The following is a 27,047-nucleotide window of genomic DNA, read 5'->3' as shown; positions in this document are numbered from 1 at the left end:
TCAAGTCCCGTCAGCAGTGTGGTAGCGGGTCATCAGAACTGTTGCAGTCACGGGTGTATGGCAGCATTCACCAGTGCATTACCAGGTCCCCTGCGGGGAAGTCCAGCATAGGGGAAAGGGATAAACGGTACAGAGAGGATGCAGGGTCCGTTGGGCACAGGGCAGCATGAGGAAGGGGTCTGCATGGGTCCGGCATGAGAGGGAGCATACAGTCACTGAGGGGCAGTCCACGGGGGGGGGGGTAAGACAGCAAGGTCGGGTGGGGTATCCAGGTGGGGTATGCAGGTACGGAGAGTAAAAGTCCACGGGTGAAGGTGGCAGTTGGGTGCTTCCCAGAGTGTATATGCTCAAGGGGGAGTAGGCCATGAGGGGACCGGGAGATGGGTACAGGGGTACACCAGGGGGCCCAAAAGCAAGTCACTGTAGACAGCAGTACTCACAGTTCACCGGCAGTCCGGGAGCTCCAGACAGTGCAATAAACAGCAGGGCCCAGATGGCGTTCAGGACCTCAGCGCCTCACATTGCGCCTCCTTGAGGCCCACTCGTCAGCCTCCTGCGGGGTAATGAAGAAGATGGCCCTCTCACCGTCCACGACCCTCAGTCGGGCTGGGTACACCATAGAATAGGGTATCGCCATGTCCCTCAGCTTCCGCTTCACTGCTTGGAAGGTGGCACGCTTCTTCTGCAGGTCCTGGGAGAAGTCAGGGAATATCGACACCGGAGACCCATTGAAGGTGAGCTCCGGCAGGCGACGGAGCAGTCGTAAGGCGATGTCCCGGTCGTTGCAGTTCAGCATTCTGGCTAGAAGCGGCCTCGGCGGGGCCCCTGGCGGCAGGGGGCGAGTCGGGACCCGGTGTGCCCTCTCCACCGCGAAGGTGGTAGTGAACGGAGCATCAGGCAACAGCTCACGCAGCCATTTTTCAACAAAGGAGCCGGGGTCCTGTCCCTCAGAGTGCTCCGGCAGGCCAACAATTCGGAGGTTGTTCCTCCGCAGCCGATTCTCCAGATCGTCTGCCTTCTCTTTCCATTGCGACGCAGTGCGCTCAAGGTCTGAAATCGCTGCAGGTAGGGGCGCCACCGAGTCCTCGACTGAGGAGATACGAGCTTCAGCCTGTCTCACCCTGTCTCGGAGGTTGTGCAGGTCCTGCCTGATTAGGCCAATATCAATCTTCACCTCCTCCAGCATACTCGTCAGGGAAGTTTTGCACATGGTAATGGCAGCCAGAAGTTGCGCAGACACCTCGCTTAGGGTCATCTCCCCCGGGGCAGCGGCCAGCGTAGAGGGAGTCTCCGGGCGGGAGTCAGCGACCGGCTCAGCAGGAGCGGAGGAAGAAGGCCCGGTGCCATCTTGGTCTTGGCCGCGCGCGAAACCCTGCAACTTCGCGGCTGCCGCCACACCGCTCTTATTAGCTGGCATGATGGACCCCACCGATCCACTGCGGTTCCGAAGTCTCTGAGGCAAAGTTCTGAGGTCCAGGATGAAAACAGGATGCTAAACAACACGGTTCAGAGCGGAGCTAGTTCAGCATGCATCCGTTCGGCTCAGCGTCCAGGCCACGCTCCCATTTAGACTTGTTTTAAGGACATTACGTCAAAGTTGGATCAGCCTGTAGTGGGGTTTTCCCCTTTGATTTTGAGCGTGACTCCATATCCAGACCTCCGTGGGTTGATAAATTTGATTTCCATTGATAATTTGTGTGATTTTGTCAGTACATTTAACTATGTAAAGACGAAAGTATTAGTTTATTCATTCAGATCTACGAAGTGTTATCTTAGTGTTCCCTTTATTTTTTTGAGCAATGTTGTTGCCAGGGGAGAGGCATCCCACCCAAACCTACCTAAACAGCAAAAAATTAGCACAGAAAAAGCACAAATGTGTTTTTCTTCAGCTGTAACCGGAGTCTTGATCAGGCTTGAGGGAATATTGAACAGTTCCAAATACGAGGTAATTTGGGCACAGAACCTTCAGGCATCAGTGAGAAGGCTGAAGATGAAGATGTTGTTTACTTTTCAGCATAAGAATGACTCAAAGCACAATCCACAAAACGATTGCTTCACCAGAAGATTAATGTTGTGGCATAGCCTAGATCTTAATTCATTTGAACATCTGTGGGGTGATCTGAAGAGGGCTAACAGATTTGGGGTGCTATTGCAAGGAATAGTGGACAAATATTGCCATGTCTAGATTTACAATGCTAATAGATTAAGGTACCTTTTTTCTTTTTCTTACAGTATTAGTTTAAAGGGTAACTCATTAAAATTAATTTTTGCTATTGCACTCCTTATGGTAAATAAAAAATATTTCTAATATACTTTGTTTTAAAAAAATAATGACGTTTTCTATGTTTTACTTGTGCTTAAAGCTCAAGAGCACATTCCCCCCCCCCCCATCATCTTATACACAGACTTAGGACCGAGGTCCAAACCCCGAAACTGCAGCCTGGAGTGCTGAGGGGGGGGGGGGGGTCCAGCCTCATCTAATCATAGCTCCTCTCACACTTAAAGGGGTACACCGGTGAAAACCTTTTTTCTTTTAAATCAACTGGTGCCAGAAAGTTAAACATATTTGTAAATTACTTCTATTAAAAAATCTTAATCTTTCCTGTACTTATTAGCTGCTGAATACTACAGAGGAAATTCTTTTCTTTTTGGAATGCTCTCTGATGACATCACGAGCACAGTGCTCTTTGCTGACGTTATTATAATAATAAGTCTTTGTTGTCCATAGTGGGATTTGAACTCAAGGCCCCAGCACTGCATGGCAGCAGTGCTAAGCATTAACCCACCATGCTGCCCTTAGCATACAACTGCTATGCACGGTTGCCAAAATGGACAGAGATGTCCTCAGAGAGCACTGTGCTCATGATGTCATCAGTGTTCCAAAAAGAAAGGAATTTCCTCTGTAGCATTCAGCATCTAATAAGTACTGGAAGGATTAAGATTTTTTAATAGAAGTAATTTACAAATATGTTTAACTTTCTGGCACCAGTTGATTTAAAAGAAAAAAGGTTTTCACCGGAGTACCCCTTTAACTGCCATATGCTGTTGGTTGCACTCACTTCCTGTGTTTGGGCTTCGGTCCTAAGTCTGTGTATAATATGGGGGAAAATGTGCTCTTGAGCTTTTTTTAAGCACAAATAAAACATAGAAAACGTAATTTTTTTTAACCGAAGTATATTAGAAATCTTTTTTATTTACCATAAGGAGGGCAACAGCAAAAATGAGTTTTAATGAGTGCCCATTTAACCCCTTGGGGACGGAGCCCATTATAACCCTAAGGACGGGAGCATTTTTTGCAAATCTGACCACTGTCACTTTAAGCATTAATAACTCTGGGATGCTTTTACTTATAAATTTGATTCCGGGATTGTTTTTTCGTGACATATTCTACTTTATGGTAGTGGTAAATTTTTGTCGATAATTGCATCGTTTCTTGGTGAAAAATTCCAAAATTTGATGAAAAATTTGAAAATTTAGCATTTTTCTAACTTTGAAGCTCTCTGCTTGTAAGGAAAATAGACATTCCAAATTATGTATTGATTCACAAATACAATGTCTACTTTATATTTGCATCATAAAGTTGACATGTTTTTACTTTTGGAAGACATCAGAGGGCTTCAAAGTTCAGCAGCAATTTTCCAATTTTTCACAAAATTTTCAAAATCGGAATTTTTCAGGGACCAGTTCAGGTTTGAAGTGGATTTGAAGGGCCTTCCTATTAGAAATACCCCACAAATGACCCAATTATAAAAACTGCACCCCTCAAAGTATCCAAAATGACATTCAGTAAGTTTGTTAACCCTTTAGGTGTTTCACAGGAATAGCATCAAAGTGAAGGAGAAAATTCTAAATCTAAATTTTTTTACACTAGCATGTTCTTGTAGACCCAGTTTTTGAATTTTGGTAATAGTGATAATAGGAGAAAAAGCCTCCAAAAATTTGTAACCCAATTTCTCTCGAGTAAGGAAATACCTCATATCTGTATGTCAAGTGTTCGGCGGGCTCAGAAGGGAAGGAGCAACAATGGGATTTTGGAGAGTGAATTTTGAAATGGTTTTTGGGGGGCATGTCACATTTAGGAAGCCCCTATGGTGCCAGAACGGCAGAAAACCCCACGTGGCATACCATTTTGGAAACTACACCCCTCAAGGCACGTAACAAGGGGTCCAGTGAGCCTTAACACCACGCACGTGTTTGACGACTTTTCGTTAAAATCGGATGTGTAAATGAAGATAAATGTTTTCACTAAAGTGTAGTTTCTTACCCAAATTTACCATTTTTACAAAAGGTTATGGGAGAGAATGCCCCCCAAAATTTGTAGCCCCATCTCTTCTGAGTATGGAAATACCCCATGTTAGGACGTAAAATGCTCTGCGGGCGAAATACAATGCTCAGAAGAGGAGGAGCGCCATTAAACTTTTGGAAAGAGAATTTGTTTGGAATGGTAGTCAGGGGCCATGTGTGTTTACAAAGCCCCCTGTGGTGCCAGAACAGTGGACCCCCACATGTGACCCCATTTTGGAGACTACACCCCTCACAGAATTTAATAAGGGGTGCAGTGAGTATTTACACCCCACTGGCGTTTGACAGATGTTTGGAACAGTGGACTGTGCAAATGAAAAATACAATATTTCATTTTCACGGACCACTGTTCCAAATATCTGTCAGACACGTGGGGCATAAATGCTCACTGTACCCCTTATTACATTACACGAGGGGTGTAGTTTCCAAAATGGGGTCACATGTGGGGGGGTGGGGGTCCATTGTTCTGGCACTATGGGGGCTTTGTAAACTCATGTGGCCTTCAATTGCAGACACATTTTCTCTTCAAAATCCCAATGGCGCTCCTTCTCTTCTGAGCATTGTAGTGCGCATGCCGAGCACTTTACATCCACATATGGGGTATTTTCTTACTCAGAGGAAATGGGGTTACAAGTTTTGGGGGGCTTTTTTTCCTATTTTCCCTTGGAAAAATGAAAAATTTAGGGTAACACCAGCATTTTAGTGAAAACATATATATATATATATATTTTCATTTTCCCATCCAAATGTAATGAACACCTGTGGGGTGTTCAGGCTCACTACCCCTTATGTTCCGTGGGGGGTGTAGTTTCCAAAATGGGGTCACATGTGGGTATTTATGGTTTTGCGTTTGTCAGAACCACTGTAAAATCAGCCACCCCTGTGCAAATCGCCAATTTAGGCCTCAAATGTACATGGTGCGCACTCATATTTTATTGAGAGGGGGGACAGTGTAACGGGGTGTATATGTAGCGTTTTACTCTTTATTATGTGGTAGTGTAGTGTAGTGTTTTTAGGGTACATTTGCACTGGCGTGTTACAGTGAGTTTCCCGCTAGGAGTTTGAGCTGCGGCGAAAAATTTGCCGCAGACCAAACTTGAAGCAGGAAACTTACTGTAAACCTGCCCGTGTGAATGTACCCTGTACGTTCACATGGGGGGAGAAACCTCCAGCTGTTTCAAAACCACAACTCCCAGCATGTACTGACAGTGCATGCTGAGAGTTGTACTTTTGCAACAGCTGGAGGCACACTGGTTGTAAAACCTTCAGTTAGGTTCTGTTACCCTAACTCAGTATTTTCCAACCAGCGTGCCTCCATCTGTTGCAAAACTACAACTCCCAGCATGTAGTAATCGCCGAAGGGCATGCTGGGAGATGTAGTTATGCAACAGCTGGAGGTTACGCAACTACAACTCCCAGCATGGTGAGACAGCTGTTTGCTGTTTGAGCATGCTGGGATTTGCAGTTTTGCAACATCTGGAGGGCTACAGTTTATAGACCACTGCACAGTGATTTCCAAACTGTGACCCTCCAGATGTTTCAAAACTAAAATCCCAGCATGCCCAGACAGCAAAGAGCTGTTTGAGCATGCTAGGAGTTGTAGTTTTGCAAGATATGGAGGGATACAGTTTAGAGACCACTATATAGTGGTCTCAAACTGCAGCCCTCCAGCTGTTGCAAAACTACATATTCCAGCATGCCCAAACAGCAAACGGCTGTCTGGGTATGCTGGGAGTTGTAGTTTTGCAACATCTGGAGGGTTAGTCTCAGACTGTAGCCATCCAGATGTTGCTGGGCAACTTGCCGGCCTCCGTAGGATCCAGGGAGCAGTCTTCTTCTGCCGCCCGCGCCGATCTTCGTCGCCCGCAGCCTCCGGAGGGGTAAGTGGACCTTCGGCGTTCGGTCCCCGTCGTTTTCCCCGTCCTGCCCCGCCTATTGTGGGTGGGCAGGACGGGGAAAACGACACCACCAATAGCAGGGATAGGAGGGGTGGCCACCTCACTCCTATCACTTCAGGGGGATCGTACTTGTCTTAGACAACCGCGATCCCCCTTCTATTCCGGGTCACCATAGACCCGTAATGACCCGGAATCGGCGCAAATCGCAAGTGTGAATTCACATGCGATTTGCGCCGATTGCTGACATGGGGGGGGGGGGGTCTAATGACCCCCCTGGGCATTTGAAAATTACTTATGTTAAAACATCTTAATCCTTCCAGTAATTATCAGCTGCTGTATGATCCACAGGAAGTTCTTTTCTTTTTGAATTTCCTTACTCCCTGACCACAGTGCTCTCTGCTGACACCTCTGTCCATTTTAGGAACTGTCCAGTGTGTAGGAGCAAATCACCATAGAAAACCTATCCTGCGCTGGACAGTTCCTAAAATGGACAGACGTGTCAGCAGAGAGCACTGTGGTCAGGCAGAAAGGAAATTCAAGAAGAAAAGAACTTCCTGTGGATCATAACAGCAGCTGATAAATACTGGAAGGATTAAGATTTTTAAATCAAAGTAATTTTCAAATCTGTCATTACTGGCACCAGTTAATTTGAAAACTTTTTTTTTTTTTTTTCTTCTCTTGGAAGAACCCCTTTTAAGGGTGTGCAGGTGCACATGCAAACAGATTTTAGTGTGTTTATACATTTTTTTTTCATTCCCTCTCAAAGATTTTTTTTTTGCAATTGAATAGATTTTTATATCCTATGTACTTTGCGCATAGTGTTCTTCGTTGCCTTAAAAAAAAAAAATTTTCCCTGTACCAATGCAGAGTGTCACAATTGTGTGTTTTTATTTTTGTGCAAATTGGCATTTGTGCAACTTGTGCCATTTTGATTTTCCGCACTGGTGCAGAGAATGACAAAAAAAAGTCCCTAAGTGTTTAGTGTGTCTGTCACAGGAACATGTCAAAGGTTTTAATCTGCCCCACCGGTCACCAGAACAAAAAAGGTCTTCATAAATTATTTTTTTTTTTTTGTCCCTAAACCAAAGGAGGTCTATATATTTTGTTATTGACTCCCAGCTTACATCTGGACACAGCATGTCTTGCTGAAAAATACATTGTCCATGGTATTTAAAAAAAAAAGGAAATAAATTCAGGAAAATTTAGTGTAAAACCACCCACAAAGTTATAAATTGGGGACTTTTGCTAGCAGAATATTTAAACTTTGCTTCTGGTCTGCACTCTGTAATAAGTGACTGCATTTAAACAATCTTTTGTATGTCAATTTGACCACAAGGCCAGTGGGCTTAGATGCTGCATGTGTATGCAGCCTAATGCTGTACAGTAAATTGTTCACATTTTCCATTGATCCTTCAGAAGGTAAATTTAGCTTTAAGGGCTCCTTTACACTACGGAATCTCTGGTCACAGATATTTCGGACCAAGAATCCTTCTGTTGCGAGCGTCAGGATCACTAGGGCTAGGATCACTCAGAAGTGCACCATCTTCATGAACAGCAATGCCGCTGAAAGATTGAACGTGTTCAGACTTCGGTCCGGAATTTTTACAGCGAAACGTCTGTGAAAATTCGGTAGTGTGAATAGTGCAGCAGATTCCCATTAAATATATATATATATATATATATATATATATATATATATATATATATATATATATATATATATATATATATTGTCTTTCACAATGTAAAATGTAATACATGATATAATATTTTGTAACCATATCTTGTTTTATTTTTCATTTCTAGGCGAGTCAATCTTGGTTTATCTGGTGTGAATATATTATGGATTTTTGGTGACCTATGATGATGGAATTGTGAAAGTTTCATATAAATTTATAAACATGGCTTAACATGGCTAAAATAAAGACCGCTATATGTTGTAACTTGCTACTTGCTATTGTATTATGGCTCACAAACCGTCCCTCCATGTGTCTTGTCTTTCACATATATCAATATGGACTCTGTTAAGACCTTATGATTGACCGCTTAATAGAAAGTTGTAGCACGTCATTTGTTTTACCTTTTATACCATGATGTTTCCTTTGCGTGAGACATGGAAATGATACAAAACTGCCTTTAGTATAATTCAAATTGGTAAAGTCCAGGTTTTGGAGCCCATAGTTTACCATGATTTCCAGTTTTGTTTTGTTTTTCCTACTAAAATAAAGCATTTTTTTATTTTTAAACTACATTGACACCTTTTTGGATATCAATCAAATCTGACCTCAATTATATAAGGGTTCAAAGTCACTCTATCACTGGAGAAAGGGCTTCATTGGAATACAGTACTGAGTAATTCCATTTTAAATAAAATTGGATATTGCAGTAAATTGGTTATTTTTCCAGTGGTGCATGTAAAAGACTAAATATTTGAGACTAAAGCAGGATAAATGTGAGCATTAGTTCACAATTTACTTGCTGTACAGTGTGTTTTTGTAATTCATCTTTCAGTCAGCTGTGAAGGTATTTTATATGGAATTGTTTATTAAATAAACTTTTCAAATTTTGACTTTTAGTATGAAACCTTTTTTTGTGTAGGGATTTGACTAGCCAAAACATTTTATGGATTGTCCCTGGATAAAAAGTTCACAGGTGGTTTAAAATAACAAAAATGTGGCTAAAGTTCACTTTCTAAACTACAATTGAAAGGTTGGTGCTGACTTAGGAGGTATTTTTAATGCATTAAACCTAATGGATTGGTGGATGTACATATATTTGTGGAGCTATTTTGAAAAAAAAAAAGAAAAATAAATAACAATTAGATCTACTCTCCATCACACAGCCAACTAGGAGGGAATTTGCTCAAACCTTAAATTTTTAGACTGCAAACTTAAAGGGGTTCTCCACCATAAGGTGGCTTTAGAGCATACCTGCCAGACAGTAATGGACATGCTTAGGAAGGATCTGCGCTTGTCTTGGGACTAAACTGCTATGTTGTGAGATTACCATCTGTGGCTAGCTTTTTGTGAATTGGTATTTCCTGTTTTAGTTTTCTTTTTTTCTTTTTTTTTAACTACAAATTCCATTTTCCTCCCTCCCAAACATCAGCCACCCCACCCATTGAAGCAGACAGGCTCCCTGTCATCAGCTGACTAGTGAGTCAGGTCTCGGCCACATTGCAACCTGGGAAAAATCTGAGACAACAGTCATTTTGTATGCTGTTAAAAATAAATATTGGGGTGAAAATGACATAAGAATTGTGAGAAAACCGTCACACACAGGTACAGACACTATTATGAACTACACTAACTTTACAGCCCCTGTAACATAGACTTACAATGCGCCAAATTTATCACAGTAGCTCACACAAATTTTGATTAAATCTGGTTCTCAGGGTTTTTCTTTAAGTTTTGCATCTATTATATATGGCATAACATTTTAGACCATGCCCCTTTTCATTCACGTCACACTTCTCTCCTGCACACATTACCCTTTACCCAGGATCCAGGTGAAGGACCAAGGGGAATTTTATGAATTATGAATAGTTGTGTGTAGTAGGCTTTTCTCATCATGGTGTGTGTGTGTTTTTTTTCCCTTTTTCTGGTGATGCGCTATGGCTATTTAAAAGGCACACAGGCTTTAACCTCTTCCCTCCCCAGGACATATGGGTCATCCAGCTCCGTAACGCATGGCCCCCGGCTGGAACAGCCAGGGGCTGCAGCTAATGGCCTGCGATTGCCGATGCAAGGCTATTAACTGTTTAGATCCCGCTATCAAAGCGGATTGCGGGACCTAAAGCCGGCAACTCGATGTTGTTGAATGTTTGTAATGGGTGATCAGGACCACCGCGGGGCAATCGCGCAGCCTCAATCATCTTAAATGACCTCTGTGCCGTTGGATCATCTTTGTGTTGCTCTGGCCTGCTTTGGCAGCCTAGAGCAACAGACCACAGAGAACACTGATCAATACTCTGCAATAGCCCAGCATTGATTAGTGTTAGGAAGATTTAAAAAAAAATATATATATATAACCCCTTCCCATTATATAAATAAAATGTAAAAATAAGTGGTATAGATGCGTGCGTAAATGTCTAAATTATTAAAATATAACGTTAGTTAAACCACATGGTAAATGACAAACGTAAATAAAATACCAAAGTCCAGAAATGCGCATTTTGCGCATTTTTGGGCACTTCATATTTAAAAAAAATTCCAAAAAGTGATCATAAAGTCCATTAGAGACAAAATTGGTACTTTTTTAAACTACACATGACAGCGCAAAAAACGAGCCCTCATATAGCCCTGTATGTGGGGGACAAAAGATATAGGGATCAGAAGAGATATTTAAGCCTGCTAAGTGTCTTACAAAAAGTTATAGAATACTTTTTCAGTGGCAAAATAAGACACAACCTATATAAATTGGGTATCGTAATCGTATGGTCCTACAGAATAAAGATGTAATTTTTACCGAAAAGTGCACTACGTAGAAACGTAACCCCCTAAAAGTTGCATAATGGTGGTTTTTTTTCCAATTTTGCTCCACAAATATTTTTTGGCTTTATCATACATTTTGTGGTAAAATGAGTGGTAATCACAAAATACAATAAGTCCTGCAAACAAGCCCTATAGAAGAAAAATTGGAAGCGTTATGGATTTTAAAAGACGAGGATGAAAAAATGAAAACACAAAACTGAAAAATCGGTTTGTCATTAAGCGATTATTAACCTGAGTACTCTTCACTGAAACATCTCAATTTTTAAATCCTGCTTCTGCTGCATTTTTGACCATTCCTGCCCACTTTTGCGAGGTTTGTTCCACTTCCGCTGTGTCCAATCCCACCCTCTCTTGCTAAAATGCCCCAAGTGCCCCCCCACCATGCCATTTTAACACCCTCCCCTGTTTCATTGTAATCCTCCCCCACATCATATGCCATTTAATTCCCCTGCCCACCTCCTCTTCCCCCTCCCTCTGTTCTTCTTGCTGTTACCTGCCCTGTGGGCTCTGGCAGGTGCAGGGTCATGGTGGGTCCGATGTCCACTGCACTGATGAGTGACTCCCCTGAGGTCAGTCAGCGGAGCGGTAAGACGTAACTCGTCAGGGGTCGTTGGACCCGCCGTGACCCTGCACCTGAGTTTGCCGAAGTACACAGGACAGGTAACAGCAAGAGGATTGGTAGGAGGTGCTGGTGCCGCTGCCACTTTTAATCAGTGGTGTCACTAAATTTGCAGCCTTTCAGAGGCTGGGTGTGTGGGACCTGCTGGCATAGCACCTGACCACCTGCCCCTGCCCGCATGTGTTATTTATTTTTTTTTTTTTTATTGAGTCTCATAGTATTTAAGTCATTGTTTGAAATATACAGCACCTACAAAGAAAAGTAACACCGCGTTTTAGACACCTTTTTTTTGTTTTTCATATTACTGTACGTTTAAGAAGACAAAATCGAATAATTAGTTGCTGATTTACGGAGTCCTAGTAACCCCTTAGAGACATGGTCGTTTTTTTAAAAAAATCGTCAGCACAGTATAAATATATATATATATTTTTTACAATAGTTATTAAAACAAACTCCATTTTACCGTATCTTCCGCCACAGCAATGTGAACGTATTTTATAGCACTTTGGGTATTGCCCATAAAGCAAGCTGGTACCCAGTATAGGAGAGCTGTGCTCTCATTAGTGTGTGATTGGCTGAGGCAAACACCTCCCTCATCTATATTTACGGTTTCCTAACAATGTGACCTGTTCTGCTCTGCCAGCAGCTTAGAACAACAGTTAAAGGAGCATAAAGGCACAGGGGGAGATTTACCAAAATCTGTGCAGAGGTAAACTTGCCCAGTTGCCCATAGCAAACCAATCAGCTTGCTGCTTTCACTTTTAGCAAGGCCTGTGAAAAATGAAAGTGATCTGATAGGTTGCTATGGGCAACTGGACAACTTTTCCTATGCACATGTTTTGATAAATTGTTGCCTGAAAACCCTACAGGGTTTTGGGGGGGGGGGGGGGGGGGGGAAGCGAGAGCACTGTGCATATTTGGGGGGGGGGGGGGGGGGTACAGGGATACTTGGCTGGTAAGCAGAGAAAGTATGAGAGACAGTGTCAGTTGCACGAGGAGGCATGGCATTGCTGTGTGGCGACCCAGTCTTCTAGGGAGCTCATGATCACTGGATAATGACTTAGGAGAGGAAAAGAGGAGGAATGTAAAGTTTTCATCTCACTCACTGACCATTTTGGTGTTAGAGGCAATCCCAATGTATGCCTCCTCTGCCAAAAACACCCTACGGGCAATTGGGCTATTCTTTATTTTTATGTGTGTAGGGGTGGTGTGTAAAACCTTTTATTGAAGTGTGCATGTATGATGTGGTGCTTTTACTTTTTCCCTTACCTACCCAAATCCTAAATAAATAAATAAATATATATATATATATATATATATATATATATATATATATATATATATATATATATATATATATATCTCTATCAAGGAAGGATGCCGCAGCACACGGAAGGTTCAAAAGTGTAAACAGTGGTTTATTCCATGATAATACAAGTTAGCAACGTTTCTGCTGCCAGTGCAGCCTTTGTCAAGCAACAAAATGGTGACCAAACAAGATATTTATATGCAAATGAACAAACAAATCAATCAAATCAATTAGTGTGGATACAGTGTAAAAAATACATTTACGATATAGGGTAATTAAAACCACTATAATATGCATGTTGTACAAGTGCTCTGCAGTGATTTAAGATCGATATACATAAGCAAGGGCTGCAAGTAAAGTTATAAACAATATAACATTATAAATAGTCTTAACAAGATTACATGTGTACCTAATGATTAGGAACGGGGGCTGAATGGTCACGTGATCCCGACTCGTCTCCATGCAAACCGCCGTTGCTGTAGGTAACAGCGGAGCTGTGATGTGTGTAATCGCAGGACGCCAGGAGTGGCCGCGCGGCCCCACTGTGTCAGCTGACCAGGGTGTCACGTGACCGCTCCTAAGTCCGGGCATGCGCATTAGGAAAAATGATCGTTGTACTGCCATGGTGGTTAAGGGAAAAGGGGAGGAATCTAATCTATCTAGTTGAGGTCTCTCAGGGCAAAAGAGAGATAAGGAGAGAGAGTGTCCTATGTGTACATATAGTGGATAAAGATAAGTTTATAGGCATTATAAGTGTATAGATATTAAAAATGTGTGAAAAGTGGATAAGAATAAAAATGTGTAGACATTAATACCCTGAGTATTTCCTCGGAAGGAAGGGTATGTAAAGAAAGAGATGAGCAGAAGATAAGTGCATATAGAGTGATATACAAAGATAGAAAAGTAAATTTAAATTAAAAATAAAAATAAAATAAAAAAATAAATAAAAAAATAAAAAAATAATAGGAATAATAAAATAATAATAGTAATAATGAAAATGAAATAAAGATAAATAAAAAAATAGATAAATAAATATAGATATAAAAAGTATTAAAATAAAATTAAAAATAAAGAAATAAGAAGGGTAACGGAAAAAAAGAATAAAAATATAAATGAAGATGATTTTGGTTGTAATCTAACCCGGCTCCACATATGATTGCCACGCACATCGGGCTATAAAGGCCCAACACCTCAGTTGCCCGTGCTCACCCCAATATTATGGGGGAGTCACTCTGGGGCACCCAACGGCGTCAACCGTAAGTTTAGGTCCCCAGTATCAGGCTGTGGGACGTGCTGCTCTAACTCTCTCGTGCTGTATATATATATATATATATTATATTAAGCAAAAAATCGAACTAGAAAAATGCTAACTTATAAACCAAGATAAAATAATTATAAGCCCTGCGCTGAGTGGCAGCAGGAAAATTACATAGTGGAGGGTTTAGCCATACAAAACAGTGGCTGGTGGCACAGACAAAGATCCCCACATAAAAAAAAGCCAGAAAAAAAATGTAAGTGATAAAGTGCAGGCTGTACTAGGAATTCGGTCTGTTCACACAGCATGGGGCAGCTGCTGGTGGCCCAGACTGCAAAAGTCCCAAAAAAGGTGCTAAAGAAAAAAAAAAAAAAATGCAAATGGTAATCAGTGATAAATCACTGGTCAGCGGTCAAGGCAGACTGCACATAAGGGTACTGTCTGGCCACACAGCACAGCAAGAAAGCTGCAGGTGGCACAGAGCGCAAACGCCTCAAAAAAGGTGCACAAATAAAATTAAATAACAAGGTGCTAAAATAACTTGATACAAGATGTCTGCTAATCAGTGAGTATATCAAAGATGAAAAGTGTAGATATGAGCAGTGTGGGCAATAAATGTTAGGTACAAAATAATGTGCGTCTCTAAATCTAAGCATCAAGAATCCAAAAACAAGAAAAAAAAGTCTGCCCATTTTGCTGCACTGCGTTTTTTCTGTGAAAAAATGCAGCGGCCACATGTTAGCTGCAAGTCAGTAGTAAACTGCAGAATACCAGATCCACTCGACGTTTTTCATTTTGGCATTTTATTTTTATCCTTGGTGTTTTTCAGCTATTTTGGGCTCGGAGGCTGGTTTTCAAAAACGACCTCAAGTTCAGAGTATGGTGTTTGTTTTACAGAAATCTTGGTGTTTTCTTCCCATAGAAGTCTGAGTGAAAAAACGCCATGTGGATTTTAACTTTGGCGTTTTTGCAGGCGGTTTTCATTCTTTATTTTTTTGGACTTCAGCGATCCGAAAAAGGATGGACTTTTTTTTTTCTCTTAGCACTACTACTCTTAGCGTGGAACAGGCTGTTCCATGTTGGGAGTAGTAGTACCTGTACATTAATAGACATATCGCCCTGGGTGGCACGGCCGCTCTTCTCCTCTATCCTGCACTATGTTCTGCAATGTGAAGTTATTCATATCATTGATTCTTATTTCCCGCGGAGAGCTGTGATTGGCTGGAATCATCTGGCCAATCACAACTAGAGAAGAGCGAATTGAAGTTGACGAACCCGAATTTGTTAACAATTTCATGAAAAATTTGATTCGCAACGAATGTGAATAATGCCGCGTTTCGATCCATTAAACTCCATTTAACAGCGTTCTAGACCTAAAAGGGCGGATCCACATGTGAGTACATGGGGCAGGGGATTATGGGAGGGCGGGAAACAGCGGCGGGAATGAAGGTAGGCGGGCTGACCCTGAATCACGTGAGATGTAGCCTATCAGTGTTCACTGACCCCTGTGATGTCACAGCCCCTATATAATCGGTGGCCATCTTGCCTCTCCATTTCATCTATGCATTGAGAGAGAGGACCGGACTGCGCGTGTGTGTGAATAGCTCATACTACAGCGTTACACTGCAACTGCTAGTCACATCAACATTAGGGAAAGACAGGAGTGCAGAGTGCTTTGCTGTTCAACACTGAGAAGGATCATTGATAGCTAAACCTCCTATTCACGTTATTGAGCATTGCAGCAGAAGGGGCAGATAGCGGTCAGCTGCCTCATACAGATCTCCAAGCTGCCTGAACTTTCTGAAGCATCTCATCTCCTCATTTTTTCAGCCCAATTGATTTTTTTTTTTTTTTTTTTTTTGCTCCACAAATGTTCTGCTGCTCAAAATTGTGTGACAGAGTGCAATTTAGGGTTTAATCCCTATAGTTTTTTTTTTTTTTTGTGGTGCTGCACTGTTGGGTCCTGCTGCTGTTCAGAAATATGTGATTGTTCAGTGGGCTGTAGTGCATTTGTACCATTTTGTACCTGTTAATCTGTCAAGGGGCTACATACTGTGCAAGTCCAAACAATAGTATTCACCAGCTGGTGTTTAAAAAAAAAAAAAAAAAACTTGCTGCCTATAGTTGCACATCTTGCTGCCCTCATCAGTGCATACCGCATACGTACATCCAAGTAATGTACCATCTTGTACCTGTGAATCTGTAAAGGGCCTACATACTGTGAAAGGACAGCCGTAAGTAATCACCTGCTGCTGTTCTAGACAAATACTGTTTAAAGAGTAGCGTAGCGTATTGTAATACCCTCATAAATGCACTAAGTATGTCAGGCAGAGAAGTGGCAGAGTCCTAAATACTTTAGGCAGAGTTGGCAGCAGACTTGGGGCGAGTGGCAGCAGGAGTCGCAGCGAGAGGCCTGAGCTCCCGTTTTCAGCCAGCGGTCGTGTCTCAACCAGCAACCCATCTGCCGTCGTTGATTGGTTTACACGCTCATGCACATCATCACAAGTGACATCTGACACCCCCAGTCAACAGTCGGTTCCTCAGACACAACCCTCAGTTGGCATGGCCCGGGAGCAGTCCCTGTCCTCCCATTGCCTTTGTCCTATGCTGTTCCCTCTCCTAAAGAAGTAGCTTATGCTGTGGGTTCAGCTCCACTATTTACTGAGGACGATCTAATAGAGGACGGTCAGCAGCTACTGGACAGCCAAGAAGGGTAGGAGAAATGTGCTGCTTGCAGCGTGGTGGCAGTAGTGGAAATTCAGGAGCCAAATGTGCCTGGGGGAGACCACCTGCTTCGCGGCAGCCTACCTTTCCGGGAGGTAGTGGAACAGGGGTTCCTGGAGACGGCGCCAGTAGCAGTCAATTAGTGCGGACTGTGGGTGGGAAAATCAGCTACTTGGTGGTGTGGAAGTTTTTCATAAGGCATCCGGAGGAGGTTCACGTAGCCACATGCAAGATCTGTCGACAGAAGGTGAAGTGTGGCCAGGGTCCCAATGTCAGCGCCACGGCCCTGCATCAACACATGCTTCGCCACCATAAAGCGGCCTGGGAGACCCGTGGCTCCGATGTAGTGGTCCAGCCTGCTGCATCACCCAGTGGCAATCCGCTCCCTCCTTCATCCAGCCAAGGCTCCACCACCTCAGCCGAAGGGAGCTGTGTGTCAAACCCTCCTTCTGTCGCTCCTGCTTCTCCCGCTTTTAGTCAGCCATTCCGCCAACAATCCATCGGCGAAGCCATGTCCAAGAGACAACAGTATGCGCCCAGCCGTCATGCCTATAGGCCACATGGTCCATCCACTTGCAGGTCTGACTCGGGGGGGCCCTCTGCGCTCACCTTCCACTGCCATGGCTGCTGGGGAGGGGTGGCAGGAGCAGTACCAGCTCAATCAGCAGCAGCCTGAGTCTACAGTCGCTGATGAGTAGCTTTCCTCACCCACATAGTGAAGCAACTCAGCAGCAGGTAGACATGGAGCAGGACCTGAATCAGCTGGTGGTGGCATACCTTGACATGACCATGACAACAACCATTGAAGAGCCGCTGGACTTCTGGGCTGCCAAACTTGATTTATGGCCGCAACTAGCAGAGATTGCCCTGGAAAAGCTGTACTGCCCGGCCAGTAGTGAGCCATCAGAGCGGGTGTTTAGTGCGGCCGGGGCCATAGTCACCCCAAGGCGAACTCGTCTGTCCACTAAAAATGTGGAGAGACTGACGTTTGTCAAGATGAATCAGGGATGGATCAGCCAGGATTTCCAGCCACCAATGCCAGATGCCTCAGAGTAGATTGACCATGCTGCTACACCAACATTTCCCAATTATGGTTGGTTATGAAACCCTCTTGGTTTATCAATTAGGGTTATGAAACCCTCTTTGGTACTGCCATTGCCTGCTCCTGGCTCATCCTGTGTCTTTCAGGAACTACTTGCCTCACTGATGCTTTTGGTCTTGGGCCTTTAATTTTTGGATGTTTAGCAGTAGCTAAATACATGCTTAATGCAAATTTCAACAATGATCTTTAAATTCTTGGTGCTCTGCCAGGGCCTTCTCCTACCCCGCCGGGGCCGATCCGAGGACCTCACTAAACCATCCAATCGGTAGTAGAGACATGCGGTGTGTACAAAGGGCAGGGACTTAATGAACCCGAGCTTATGACCCGCACTTAGTTGTGATTCTTCTTTCCTGGCAAATGATTGCAATCCCTGATCCCTATCGTGAACGGGGTTCAGCGGGTTACCCGCACCTGTCGGTGACACGCTGGTCCGTTCAGTGTTTTGCGCGTGCAGCCCAGGACATCTGAGGGCATAACACACGTGTTATTGCTAGATCTCCCAATTGACCGTGCAATGTAAGGGGTTATTGAAGCCTCTTGGGTACTGCTGATGCCTACTCCTGACTGCTCCTTTGTCTTTCTGGAACTACTTGACTTCATGATGCTTCTGGGCTTGGGCCTTTAATTTTAGGATTTTTGAAATACATACATACATACATACATGCTTAATTAAAATTGCAACATTTATGGTACAATGTATGGGGTTATTAAATACTCTTGGGTAGTGTTTTTTTGAAATTTTCTGATAATTATCACAGTAATAAACTTAAATTTTCCAGAATAATAACCATTACACCATTGAACGCTTGTTGCGTGGGATTTTTTTAAAGTAAAACTTTCAAAAAAAATACGGAGAGGGATGAACTCTGCTTCTTTATTTCATAAAAAATTATTTTATAGAAGAATGTCTTTTGGTGGTCCACCGTCCTGCATTATAGAGTCTTCTGGACTCTTGGATATGCGCTTGTTCTTAAACAAAGGTACAAAAACCAAAAATGGCCGGTCAGGGCTATGGAGACGTTGCGCCTACATCTTACGGCCACATGAGCCCTGTGGGTGCTTGTGAGATTAGATCCTTTGTACCCACACGGCGGGGTCCGGGACACAAATTTTGATTTAAATTTCAAATAAAAAAAATCACACATTTCAATGGTCTCCTCATGCTGCAGCCAACTCCAGGATGTGTCATTCTGGTAATATATAGAGAGCACTCGCTGTCCTAAATTTTCTTTAAAATTTTTCGTAAAAAATGTTTGTCTTTTTTATTAGGGATTGTGAAGCTTTGGTGCGTACTCATGCATCAACCAACTCCAGGCTGTGTCATTCAGGCAATATATAGGTACCACCCACTACCTATATTTAAAAATGGTTGTTTGCTACTCCACCTCCACATCCTCCACTGTGTCTTAAGCCTCCACTGCCCGGACAAGTCTCAGTGGCCCTTCAGCATACCATGTGTGCAGGGCACGGCGGTGTCACGCTGTTCTTCACATTGTTTGCCTTGGTGAAAAGTCTTGGAAACAATGGCCGGTCAGGGCAATGGAGACGTTGCGCCTACATCTCCCGGCCACACGAGCCTTGTGGGGGCTTGTTAGATGTGGTCCTTCGTACCCACACGCTGGGGTCCGGGACACTCAAAGGTTGTTTTAAATTTCAAATCAAAAAATGATGGCGCTGCTGGGCCTGGGTCTGGTAATTTCAAATTTTCTCATAGGTAGCACCCGCTATCCAAAATCTTTTTCAAAAAATTCTAAAATTGTGGTGTTTTTTGGGGGGAATTGTGAAGCCCTGCTGTGTACTTATGAATCAGCCAACTCCAGGCTATGTTATTCAGGCAATATATGCTTTACTGATGTTGCTGTGGGGGCTTGTTGGATTTGGTCCTTCGTGCCCACACGATTTTCAAAAAAAAAAATGAAGACGCTGCTGGGCCTGGGTCTGGTAATTTCAAATTTTCTCATAAGTAGCACCCGCTATCCAAAATCTTTTTCAAAAATTTCTAAAATGATGTTGTTGTTTTTTTTTTGGGGGGGGGGGGGGGGGGATTGTGAAGCCCTGGTGTGTACTCGTGCATCAGCCAACTCCAGGCTGTGTCATTCAGGCAATATATGGGTTACTGATGCCACTTTGGGGCCTGGGTCTGGGAATTTCTAATTTTCTCATAGGTAGCACCCACTATCCAATTAATTCATCTTTTAATCTTAGGGATTGTGAAGGCCTAGTGCCTACTCATGCTGCTGGCAACTCCGGCTGTGCCATTCATCCACTATATGGTCTCCTCATGCTGCCAACACCTCCACTCTGTGTCATTCAGCCACTATATGGTCTCCTCATGCTGCCAACATGTCCCTACTGTGTCATTCAGCCACTATATGGTGTCCTCATGCTGCCAACACCTCCACGCTGTGCCATTCAGCCACTATATGGTCTCCTCATGCTGCCAACACCTCCACGCTGTGTCATTCAGCCACTATATGGTGTCCTCATGCTGCCAACACCTCCACGCTGTGCCATTCAGCCACTAAATGGTCTCCTCATGCTGCCAACACCTCCACGCTATGTCATTCAGTCACTATATGGTCTCCTGACACTGATGCCACCACCAGGCTCTGTCATTATGCTGCTGTGCGGCAGTGATTCTAAAAGCGATGCCGGTAATCTGCATGTTATTCTGAATAACAGTATTATTTCACTACTCCAGCACACTCCATATGGGTTTTAGAACACAGTAAAGTGTTCTATACCCCTGATGGAGGCTGTATGTAGGCTAGAAATAGTCTTTTTTAATATAGATTGGCCACGAAAAAATTTGGATCGAAACAAACTTTTTCGGAAAATTTGTCGAATCGCCGAATAAAATTTTTGAAAAGTTCGCTCATCTCTATTCACAACTGTCTGCGGGAAATATGAATAATAGGTGTATATATATATGGCAGTGCAGGGGACCATAGAAGAGCGGCCCGCATCTATACATTATACACGGCGATCACAGCGGGTGTCACTCCTGACTGCAGGTACTACTGCTCCCAACATGGAGCAGACTCTGCCCCTTGCTGGGAGCTGTAGTAGCGCAACAGGTGTCAAGTCTATTAATCTGTCTATTAATGCAGGTACTACAGCTCCTAGCATGGAGCAGAGTGTGCTCCATGTTGGGAGCAGTAATACCTGCAGTTAAGGACAGATCTCTAATGCAGAGATGTGGAGCAGCTTTCTCCTGCGTTCGCATCTCTGCACTATACTCCGGCATGCCAGTGTTGTGAACAAAATTCACATCACTCATTTGTATTTCCCGCTGAAAGCTGTGATTGGCTGCCACCATCTGGCCAATCACCACTCTGGGCGGAAAATATAAATGAGTGATGTGAAATTTTAAGCCTAAAAAAATGCAATGCAAAAACCTCAGTGGACTCCTATCCTCACACTCTTAGGTCCTACACAGCCACATTTTAGTCTTATTACCAATAAGATACATACCGTATTTATCGGGGTATACCACGCACCGGCCTATAACACGCACCTTCATTTTACCAAGGATATTTGGGTAAAAAAAGTTTTTTACCCAAATATCCATGGTAAAATGAGGGTGCGTGCTGTCGCCGCTTCTCTCCGGCTGGCTATCGGCGGCGCTGCCCGTTCTCTCCCCCTGACTATCGGTGCCGGCGCCGATAGCCAGGGGGAGAGAAGCGGTGCGGGTAATGGGGCAGCGGCGCCGACAGACAGGGGGAGAGAAGGGGCAGCGGCCCCGTTGCCTCCCCCCCCATCCCCGGTTGCATAATTACCTGTTGCCAGGGTCGGGTCCGCGCTGCTTCAGGCCTCCGGTGTGCGTCCCCTGCGTCGTTGCTATGTGCTGCACGGCGCAATGACGAGTGACGTCATTGCGCTGCGCCGTGCAGCGCATAGCAACGACGCAGGGGACGCACACCGGAGGCCTGAAGCAGCGCGGACCCGACCCCGGAAACAGATAATTATGCAAACGGGGATGGGGGGAGGCAACGGGGCAGCGGCGCCGGCAATGGGTGCCGCTGCCCCTTCTCTCCCCCCCTGTCTGTCGGCGCCGCTCCTCTCCCCCTGGCTATCGGCGCCGGCAATGGGGCGCTGGCACCGATAGTCAGGGGGAGAGAACGGGCAGCGGCGCCGATAGCCAGGGGGAGAGAGGGGTCGGTAGCAGGGCTCTAGACCCCAGGGCACGCAGGGGCAGAGAAGCCGGCAGCGCTGGCTGTCTCTGCACCTGCAAAGCTGCTGCAGTTCATTGATTTAAAGTGCCCGCTTTAAATCATTGAACTACAGTGGCTTATCGGCGTATAACACGCAGGTAGACTTTAGGCTAAAAATTTTTGCCTAAAAAGTGCGTGTTATACGCTGATAAATACGGTAGTTTTCACAAGTGAGCAAAAAGATCAGCTCAGGAATATGCTCAGACAGTAGAATCCAAGGTGACATTAAAAGGGTACTCCGCCCCTAGCATCTTATCCACTATCCAAAGGATAGGGGATAAGATGTCAGATTGCGGAGGTCCCGCTGCTGGGGACCCCCGGGATCATTACTGCACAGAGCAAACTCGCTCTGTGCGTAATGACCGGCTATACAAGGGCCGGAGCATCGTGACGTCATGGCTCTGCCTCTTCATGATGTCACGGCCCGCCCCTGCAATACAAGTCTATGGGAGGGGGTGTGATGGCCGCCACGCCCCCTCCCATAGACTTGTATTGCGGGGGCGGGCAGTGACGTCACGATGCTCCGGGCCCTGTATCACCGGTCATTACGCACAGAGCGGGTTTGCTCTGTGCAGTAATGATAGCGGGACGCTGCAGCTGAGATCCCGGGGGTCCCCAGCGGCGGGACCCCCGTGATCTGACATCTTATCCCCTATCCTTTGGATAGGGGATAAGATGCTCTGGGCAGAGTACCCCTTTAAGGTTGTGTTCCGAACCCTAAGGTGTCTCAAGTATCTTGCTATTCAGCTTACAAGAGAGTGGGATATCAAACTCAGAGTAGAATTCTACAATAAAGGACTTTGTTGAAGAATTTTTGCGTTCTTGCACCTTTTTGTCTTCCTGTATTCATCCTATCAATTTTGATTGCCTAATGGCTTATGTGATGATGGGGTGGTAGTAAGAGCCAGTTTGGCCATAAACATCTCTTAGCAACTAGAATTGTTAATTTATAAGGCTACATTCAGACTGCGGCAGTGTGAAGTCGCTTATTTTAGGATCGCGAATAGTGGGAGAAAAAATAGTGCTTGCACACTTTTTTTTTTTTCCCCCTCCGGCTATTCTCTCTGAAAATAGCAGTACCCGGCAGACCATATTGACTATAATGGGGGTCAATCAGGACTCAATGCCCATTCTGAAGCGTCAAAATACACGCCCAAGTTTAATGTCCCAGGCCCCGGCGTTTACTTTGAATAAATAGTGTGGTTACAAAAGACCAAATCTAACAAGGAGTCACATGTCAAATGGCGGCACAATTACAGAGACTGGAGGTGACATCAGTATGAGGAGACCATATAGTGGCTGACACACCCTGGAGTTGGTGGCAGCATGTTCGCTTCGGGTCTGATTACCGGGGACCACAGGGCCAATGGCGTGTGACGTCACGCTCCGCCCCTCAATGCAAGCCTATGGGAGGGGGCGTGACAGCTATCACGCCCCCTCCCATAGGCTTGAATTGAGGGGCGGAGCGTGATGTCACACGATGTCGGCCCTGTGGTCATCGGTAATCAGACCCGGAGCGAACACGCTCCGGGGACTGATTATAAACGGGGTGCCGCGTGCAAGATCACAGGGGTCCCCAGCGGCGGGACTCCCGCGATCAGGCATCTTATCCCCTATCATTTGGATAGGGGATAAGATGTCTAAGCACCGGAGAACCCCTTTAACACCCCACAGGTGCTTGACAAATTTCTGCTAAAGTTGGACGTGAAAATTAAAAATTAGATTTTTTTTCATTAAAATGCTGGTGTTACCCTAAATTTTTCATTTTCACAAGGGGTAATTGGAGAAAAAACCTCCCAAAATTTGTAACCTCATTTCTTCTGAGTATGAAAATACCCCATATGTGGATGTAAAGTGCTCTGCGGGTGAACTACAATGCTCAGAAGAGGAGGAGCGCCATTGAGCTTTTGGTGAGAGGAGGGATCGCGCGGTACTTCTCGGGGTCTCCGGCCTCCCCACCGGCTTCACCTACCCCCGTGCGCACACTGCGCTCCCGTTTGGCGGGACCTGCGGGACTGCGCCGCGCTCAAGACGGTGCCGTGGCGCTGGACGGAACCCCTGTGCTCCGAGGTACCTCCCCTGACTCTCACCTCCAGCAGGACCCGGGATCGGGTAGCCTGTGCGGCGACGCTGCTCCTCCTGGCCCTGCAGCTGTCCCGGCAGATCCTGCAGCAGCTCATCTGAGGGAGTCCCGGCCTTGTAACAGCACAGCGCCCTGTGCCCCCTTGCTGGTGTCTGGAGCCAGTGCCTGCCCGCCCCGTGTCTGGGATCCCTTGCTGGGGCAATCTTCAGGGGATACAATACAAGCTGGTGATAAGCGGTCCCCCTCAGCTGCGGTGCAAGCTGTTGCACACCGCTCAGCTCTCCCCTCCTGTGAGAGTGCTCCTGGAGCCCAAGCTCTCTGGACTGTCCCTCCCACCCTGTCCCCCTCTACGGTATACTGCTGGCCACCTGAGACGCCTGCTGGCTGCTCTATCTAATCCCCCAAGCCGCAGAGGATTATGGCCACGTGAGATCCTTCAGGGGGGAGCCCCTGGGGTGTTGCCCTTGCTGGACCCCCCCTGACCCAGGGGTCGCCAGGGTCCCCACGCCTGGTTGGTAGCCGCCCTGACTGGGATAGTAGCCCAGAAATTGCTTGCTCTGGAATCCCTGCCTCTGCTCCATTGTCTATGGACTTTGGTCAACTACTTTCTCATCTGCCTTCTAAAGAAGATTTTAAAGTTCTCATTACTGAAGTCAAAGATGCCTGCAGGGCTGAGATTGCCGCGATACGCAAAGATCTTCATCATGTCTCTGACAGGGTGGATGATTTAGAGGGCGCACATGATTCCACTAGATCCTACATAGCACAGCTCCTGGGGTCGGTGACCGCACAGACTGACTTTCTCAATTATATGCACTCTCATCTGGAAGACCATGACAACAGGGGTCGGCGTAACAACATACGGGTGCGGGGGCTCCCAGAGGCCACCCAGACTGAGGATCTTCACATTACCCTGGAGGCTATATTCAACATGGTGCTGGGAGAACCCCCGTCTCACAAGATTAAGTTGGATCGAGCAGGTCGGGCTTTCAGACCACGCCTAACCAATGGTCCACCTAGGGATGTTGTCTGCTGTGTGGCGGATTTGCAGCTTAAAGAGAGGATTATGGCAAAAGCCTGCGCTCTACGGAACTTTGATTTTGACGGTGCTCCCATTCAGCTATACCAAGATCTCTCCTGGATCACCCTACGCAAGCGGAGGCTGCTCCAGCCTCTTTTATCGGATCTACGTTCAGCTCAGATCCCGTACCGATGGGGTTTCCCATTTGCTTTACAAGCCAGGAGGGACGGACGCTACGCAGTATTGAGGTCCTTTGCAGATGTACCGGACTTTTGTGCTACCTTGGACATCCCTGTCCCCCGACTCCAGGACTTGGGCTTAATCTCCCCGCCTCCTCCTCTGCCACCAGTGTGGCAGACTGTTCGTGGGAAGCGCTCTACAGGGGGCCGAGCGACTCCTCAGGGTGGAACACCGGGTCGTGGAGCTGACTCCCCTTGAAGGGATTACTTGGAACTTTTGGGTTGTTGCTGAGTTGGGGAAATTGACGTTTTACCTGCCTCTCTTTTCTAGTGCTAGTCAATTTATTGCATTATGTTTGGAGTGCTATGTTGTTGTGCTACTTGCTCACCTCTACAGATGTTAATGTTGGGTTAACTTTAGCACGGCCTTTGAGCGGGTCCTCTTTTCTGGTTGGCGCTCCCTTTGGTGTATTCTTCCGCGCCCCCTCTGAGGCCATGGTACTTGTTACTGGCTTATGGTTAAATTGTGTTTGGATGTCTAATTTTGCCGCTTGGTTTCCCCTCTGGCACTTATGCCATTGGTTTATTTTCAGTTTTATTTGTTGTGTACTCCTACCCTAATGTCTCTGTTTGTCTGTTTAGTGCATCTTGCCACTGTTTTCCCCTCCTTTGGTCGTTCAAGTTTCTTCTTTTCCCTTTTTTTTCTTTTTTCTCCTAGGTCACAGGGAAGTCGGTAGATTACTCCCATACTGTCTCAGTCGCCCTGGGAAGCCCCTATGGCCCTGAGTGAGTACCCTGACATACCGCAGTTTCACACCTCCCTGATCCCCCATGGCTAAGTGCGTCTCCCTGAATGTGAAGGCTCTAAACACCCCTACTAAACGTCGCCTGCTTCAGAGGGAGCTTGTGGCTCTAAAGGCTGACATTGTGTACCTTCAGGAGACGCACTTTGACAAGACTGGATCATTTCACTTCCTCACACACATGTACCCACAGGCTTATGTTGCTTCCTCGGATAGAAAAGTAGTGGGGGGGTAGCCATCCTGATTTCTAGATCGTGTCCTTCAGTTATGCTGACCCATTTGGTCGGTTTATGATAGTGCAGGGGTCTATGGGGGGTAAGCAGATGCTTCTCTGTAACATATATGCCCCTAACACTGCCCAGATCCCGTTTTTGCATCGGGTTCTTACACGTCTTCATACCTATCCTCCTGCAGCCTGGCTATTGGGTGGGGATTTTAATCCATTTGCTTTCGGGTTCCCTGCCGTCTCCCCCTCAGTTACGCTTATCCACGCTTTTTCGGCGGCTGATTCGTTCAGCCGGACTATACGATCTGTGGTGTATTAACCATCCCTCGGACCGTTCTTTTTCTTTTTACTCGCACCCTCACAAGACTCACACCCGTATTGATTACCTTTTTGTGCGTATGCTCTCTTCTGCCTCTCTGGAAACTATCTCTTGGTCAGATCATGGCCCTGTCCTAGTCTCTTTCTCTCTGTTTTCCTCCCCTGTCCGTCGCTGTCATTGGCGCCTCAATGACTCTTTGCTAAAATCCCTTACTTCTCGTCTCGGGACTCGATCTTGACGAGCATCACTGATTATTTTGCAACTAATGAGGGCTCCGTGACCTCTCCTGCTATTCTATGTGAAGCTCATAAGGCGGTGGTCAGGGGCCATTGTATAGCCTTAAGCTCCAAACTGAAGCGTGATGCATTAGCTCGCTCCCGAGAATTGAAGGCGGAGATTTCTACCTTGGAAACCCTCCTATTGGCGACCCCCTCTCTCTCGGTGTTGACCCCCTCTCTCTCGGTGCTTGGTCGTGGTGCGGTCTAAACTAAAAGATCTAG

General features: G+C 45.5%; 1 protein-coding gene across 3 annotated transcripts in view; it reads left to right on the top strand.

Moving 5' to 3' along the window:
* TMEM209 (transmembrane protein 209) overlaps positions 1-8,762 on the top strand; it is a 90,406-nt gene extending 81,644 nt beyond the window's left edge. For 2 of the 3 annotated variants that reach the window (XM_056573163.1, XM_056573164.1), the window contains exon 14: positions 8,007-8,762. In XM_056573163.1, coding sequence (XP_056429138.1) covers positions 8,007-8,064 — 58 coding nt within the window. In that variant the 3' untranslated portion in view covers positions 8,065-8,762. The remainder of the gene's footprint in view (positions 1-8,006) is intronic. The other variant, XM_056573162.1, reaches the window with a different exon arrangement.
* Positions 8,763-27,047: the final 18,285 nt, after the last annotated feature.

This window comes from Hyla sarda, chromosome 4 (genome assembly GCF_029499605.1).
Source record: "Hyla sarda isolate aHylSar1 chromosome 4, aHylSar1.hap1, whole genome shotgun sequence".
In the NCBI taxonomy this organism is placed as follows: Eukaryota; Metazoa; Chordata; class Amphibia; order Anura; family Hylidae; genus Hyla; species Hyla sarda.
This window is presented reverse-complemented; position numbering and strand designations above follow the sequence as displayed.